At 39.0% G+C, this 5045-nt stretch overlaps 1 protein-coding gene across 1 annotated transcript in view; it reads right to left on the reverse strand.

The window, feature by feature from the left end:
* LOC122066067 (reactive Intermediate Deaminase A, chloroplastic-like) overlaps nucleotides 1-3365 on the reverse strand; it is a 3908-nt gene extending 543 nt beyond the window's left edge. The window contains exons 1-5 of the mRNA XM_042629894.1: nucleotides 3142-3365; nucleotides 1851-1966; nucleotides 1706-1750; nucleotides 522-595; nucleotides 338-387 (exon numbers count right to left, since the gene is read on the reverse strand). Coding sequence (XP_042485828.1) covers nucleotides 338-387; nucleotides 522-595; nucleotides 1706-1750; nucleotides 1851-1966; nucleotides 3142-3343 — 487 coding nt within the window. The 5' untranslated portion in view covers nucleotides 3344-3365. The remainder of the gene's footprint in view (nucleotides 1-337; nucleotides 388-521; nucleotides 596-1705; nucleotides 1751-1850; nucleotides 1967-3141) is intronic.
* Between the last annotated feature and the right edge of the window lie 1680 nt (nucleotides 3366-5045).

Below are 5045 nucleotides of genomic sequence, written 5' to 3' on the forward strand. Positions count from 1 at the left end.
GGGGGGGGGGAGAAAATGGAGAGATTTGAACATAGGCCTGGTGGGATGACACCCCACAGGCTTCCCCAGTGCCACGCACAAGCTCCTTCAATAGATTGATAAAATTATATGTTCTGTATCACCAAAGTTGGACCTCACAATGCAGTCTCAAAAATTGTGAGAAGTAAGAAATACAGTTTGATCAACAGCAGGATCCAGAATTAAACCTGCAAGGCTTACGCTCGAACTTCCATTTATTTCTTTCTTCTCATTTTCCCTTTTCCCCCCTCGAGGGTTTTGGGGGGGGGTGTTAAGGATGTAAAAGAGGGGGAATCACTTTGAATTCGGTTGGACTTACATTTACCATAGATCTCATTCACTTGCTTGAAATCTTTCAAGTCCGCCAACCTGTAGTAGAAGCAGTTCAAAGAAAACTGTCCGATTAAAGAGCAACTATTTCAACAAGATTTTGTATTCTCAGATGTTATCTTCTCAAGTGTTTATGTAACATGATTATGTATCAAGAAATGAAAAGTTCATACAAAATCGTTGTCTTAACGACTGAAGAATAACTAGCACCACCAGCTTTCAGTATTTCCCCCATATTCTTGAGAACCTGCAAAATTTCCAACCCACCAAGCTGTAAGACAGAAATTTGCGGGGGAGTTCAGGGTTGGGGAAGCCATGAAACACCATGAAGCAGAGAATTATAAACCTTATTACACAGAAGATGCTAATAAGTAACACAAATAATATAAGGAGGGGCATGGTAACTCAAACGAACCTGGTGAGAAGGACGCCCTCTCAAGAAACAGAGATACAGAAGGGAGAAGTATAAAATACTATCATGAGGTTCATTTTTGTATGCTACTGTGTGTAAGAATACAATAACAATTTTTAAATAAAAATAGCAACGTAGTGCACGATTTAGACATAACAGGCTGAATCTAATTAATGTCCAACAATCCAAGATTCTAGGCAAGGTCATAATCTGCATGGCATGTTTTAACCCAATGGCCCCTAGTAATGTTCCAAAAGGAGTAAACTTTCTCTACTCCATTGAAACTAAATTAATTTTATTTGTTTGGTAAAAAATACAATACATCGTAGGGATAGGGCTGATGTGAAGGCACACATCGCTTAACTAGAGGGTCCTCAGATGGAAGGTCTGGATTTTCCAAGTCATCATTAACATGTATATGGAAAAGCTAGTAACTGCATGCCCCGAAGCCTGAAATTTAATGGCCCTTCCATCTTGTAACATTGAAGGTTATGTACGAAATCTAAGGACAGAAATTGCTCATTGCATCAGAATCTTGCTTGCATGATTTCAAATGTGGAGGTTCCTACACAAAAATGCATTCATCTCAAGGCATTTTGCATGGATCTGCAAAATGTGACAACTGAAGGAATCCATCACATCTTCTTGGTTTGCGGTTGAAGAAATTTATCATCACAGAATTGCACATAAAGTAAGTAGAAAACTGTTTGAAGTTGATCATTAAATTTTTTGGTGGCTCAGCATTTTGGTTTTCCAATCAGTTACCCTATTTATTCAGGGGGTCAACAACCCAGCTCCATGTGTCACACCAAACATTAAATTTTGGTGCAGATACTGACCAAGGACCTTGACCTTAAAACACAGCATATAAACTTAAAAATCAGGAGCATTCAAATGTGATTTCTACCAACTCTTAAGTGCAAGTTACATATCACATCTAGTTACCTGCTCTGTTTGCTCCTCCACCCCATCTGAGATGAATTTCCCAGTCTGCATTTGAGTTCCAAAAGGCATTCATCAGCACAGTAGCAGACACAAATAATAAGGAAACATATATTTATAGAGAAATTAAGGTAGAATGGAGAGAAACCTCTGGAACAAGACCCAGAACGCCAGACACAAAGAGCATATTGTTGGCTTTGATGGCCTGAGAGTATGGTCCCAATGCCGCAGGTGCTTTTTCAGTTCGAACAGCCTCCTTTAAACCTTAAAATAAATGAAATCAAGGCAAACATGGTCTATCAGACTTCACAAATATGTAGCAGCATCATTAGCAGCAAAGCATATAGGGAACAAATCAAACCAAAGCAGTTAGAAGGTGTCATCAGTCACAGGGATAGCAGGGAATTCCAAGATCCGGTTCTCTTCCAATTAAGGCTATTTTAATCCAAGGATAGAGTTGTGTGGGCATATCCTTGAAATTTAAGTCCAATTCATGGCCTATAATCCAGTTTCCAGCTTCTAAAAGGCCATATACCAATTCCACAGGACTATTTGTTCTACCCAAATTTTTTATTTTTTTCAAGGACTAAATGATCAGTTGCTTGGTGTGTAGTAGTAAAATCCCAATTTAGTCCTTTTTTAATACAGTTGTAGGTAGAGTAGGAGTTGAATAGTTTAAATTCTATAAGATAGTGCCAAGCAAGGCCTGCAAGCATCAGTTCACAAATTCTTCAGTTAGTGCAATTTTCCTTTCAGCTTTGCTGGTTTGCTTGGTTTGCTTGTACTCCTTTCCTGGTTTTCAATTTAGAAAACCAGCATCCAGTTTGCTCATATATTACAAGCAAAAGAGGGGAAAATTCACCATCGATTGAAAATTCAAATAAAACAAAAGAAACAGATAATGGAGGGCCACAAGTAACAAAGAGAAATGGTAGTTTTGTGACAATCATCCACTTCATTCAGCTAATATGGTGTAGGGCATTTACATAATGGATGAGGTAATCAAGATTTATGCCACTAATACCAAATCATCCTACCCTGCTAATCGAAACAATCAGCACACAGTTTATGATTTCAACACAGTGGAAAGTTGACCTCATTTCGTATGGCCAGCAAAGAAACCCATGTCAACCAGTCTTCTTTGCAGAAAGTCAGAGCCTTACAGTAGTTAGAGAGAACCAATACAGTTCTGATAAAATCTACCCCACTTCCTCGACCTCCTCACATATCTTAAGAGGATGAGCGATTCAAGCACTCAGCGTTTCTAACTTCCGGCAAATGATCGAATCGTATATTAATAAACCCCACACTTCCCAAAATGTGAATAATGAAAGGACCAACACTTTTGATCTCAGACTAACCAAGAAACCCTATAAACGATTGGGGAAGAACTGAGCAATGAATATACAGAATTGAATGGGGGACGATGAGAAACTCACTGGCATCAGCAGAAATACTCAACGAAGCAAATGGCTTCTGCGATCGAGAGGAAGACGAAGATCGCCACGCGCTGGAACCCACAAGAGAAACGCAGCCCATGCCTAAGGAGAACGGATGCTGGGTTCGTAGTCTCCGCTGTTCTGCCGCCGCCGCCGCCGCCGCCGGCGGCACTGAGAAAGATCCTGCGGCGCTTAATGCCATTCTCTTTTCTCTCTTTTTTTCAACGTTTTGTCTTCTCACTCGACGGCTCCGGATGTGCTCTTTAAGTAGTTACGGTGTACTCCGAGTCTCCGAGTCTGACTCCGAAAAATGTGTCGCGACTCGTGACAGAGTAGAACCTGTGGTTCCTTTGGGGATTGTATATTCGAATCCAAAACCACTGATTTGGAATCTTTAGTAACAGAAATTGGAAATTATTTGATGGACTTCATTTTTCTTGTACGATTTCACCTCGGCCATCCTCTTTATCGGATCAACCGTGTATCTCCTGAACCAGTATATATTTTGACCATGTGGGTGTGAACAATTGATGTGGTCAAGTCAGGCCAAGCCAAGCCCCTTCATCCATGCGAATACGTGAGGTATTTTCTTTTTAAAAAAATAAAATTATAAGGGATATTTAATTGAATTAGACTCCACAACATAATATGTGGCGAACTAAGACAATGTTCTCTCTATTCAATGGTGAGAATAGAAAGATCATCTCGCTAGGGGGTGTCGATTGGTTGGTTTTGACCAGTTTTGCTTTGGTTTCATCGATTTCGATATAAGAATGATTGAAACTGAAACATCTATCATTAAGTGAGAATAGATAAGCCTTCCTCGACAGCCGTCAAGGACCAAAAAAATTATCATGTATCATGATATCATGCTTGTTGCTTGCAACAGTTAAAATCATATTAAATTATTCTCATATACTATTTGTATGCATAGTCCCATTGCTTGACTACGTAAAACTCGCTTTCATATTGTTTGCATTTATCAAATCATTGCTTGCTGATGAGGCTGTTGTGGTGACCCGGCCAGCAAATGTTAGGTTTGCCGCTCCTCCAGCTCAGGACATTCACCAAGATTAGAATAGTCTTAGGGATGATATCTATGGGGAAGTGGACATTGCTGATATCAATCTTCCCCTACAAATGGTTGAAGGGCTACACATGAGCTAAGCATTGACCTTTTATAATTTGATTGATAGATGCAATCTGATCAAGTGTGAGGGCATGGTGATGATGTAGATTTGATGGTTGATGTCTTACTAGAATTGACAATGTTGGGGATTGGGGAATTAGGCATAGAACATGGCTTTTCCTAAGTCAGCATATGTTATATATTCATTGATTTGAGTTTGTAAACTGGATGTTTTGCCAAATATGCTTCCATTGAGTATACCAAAGCTTGAGGACAATGTTCCATTTGCATTTCACTTGTAATCTCAAAAATTTTGTTGCAACAAATTGTTTGTCCAGTCAATTGTGTTTTTAGTCATGAATGAACAACTTGGTGCATACCAATACAGGGTTTTCCTATTAAAGAAAATAAAAAGACATTATTAGCTGCTCTAATAACTAAAATCTCTCTAGCAAGTACTATACATGCTGAATTTTTGTTTTCCTCCCATACTTGAAATGGAGATTTAACTACTGAGGTTTCTGATCAACTTGCTGCCAAGATCCTCAATTCCACATTTTCATCACATGAATTAAATGTAGGCACCTCATCTTAGTAAGAACTTTGTGGCATTTATTATGGAAAACTATGGTCCACCCTAAGTTTCAGTTGTTTACTTGGAAATTGTTGGATAGTGGTGTTTCCACTAAAGAGAATCTCAAACTGTTCTTTTCCCTTGATTATACTTGTGTTTGTTGTTCAATAGAGAAAGAAACTGACTGTCTCACCCATTAAA

Source organism: Macadamia integrifolia, unplaced genomic scaffold (assembly GCF_013358625.1).
Source record: "Macadamia integrifolia cultivar HAES 741 unplaced genomic scaffold, SCU_Mint_v3 scaffold2215, whole genome shotgun sequence".
NCBI lineage: Eukaryota > Viridiplantae > Streptophyta > Magnoliopsida > Proteales > Proteaceae > Macadamia > Macadamia integrifolia.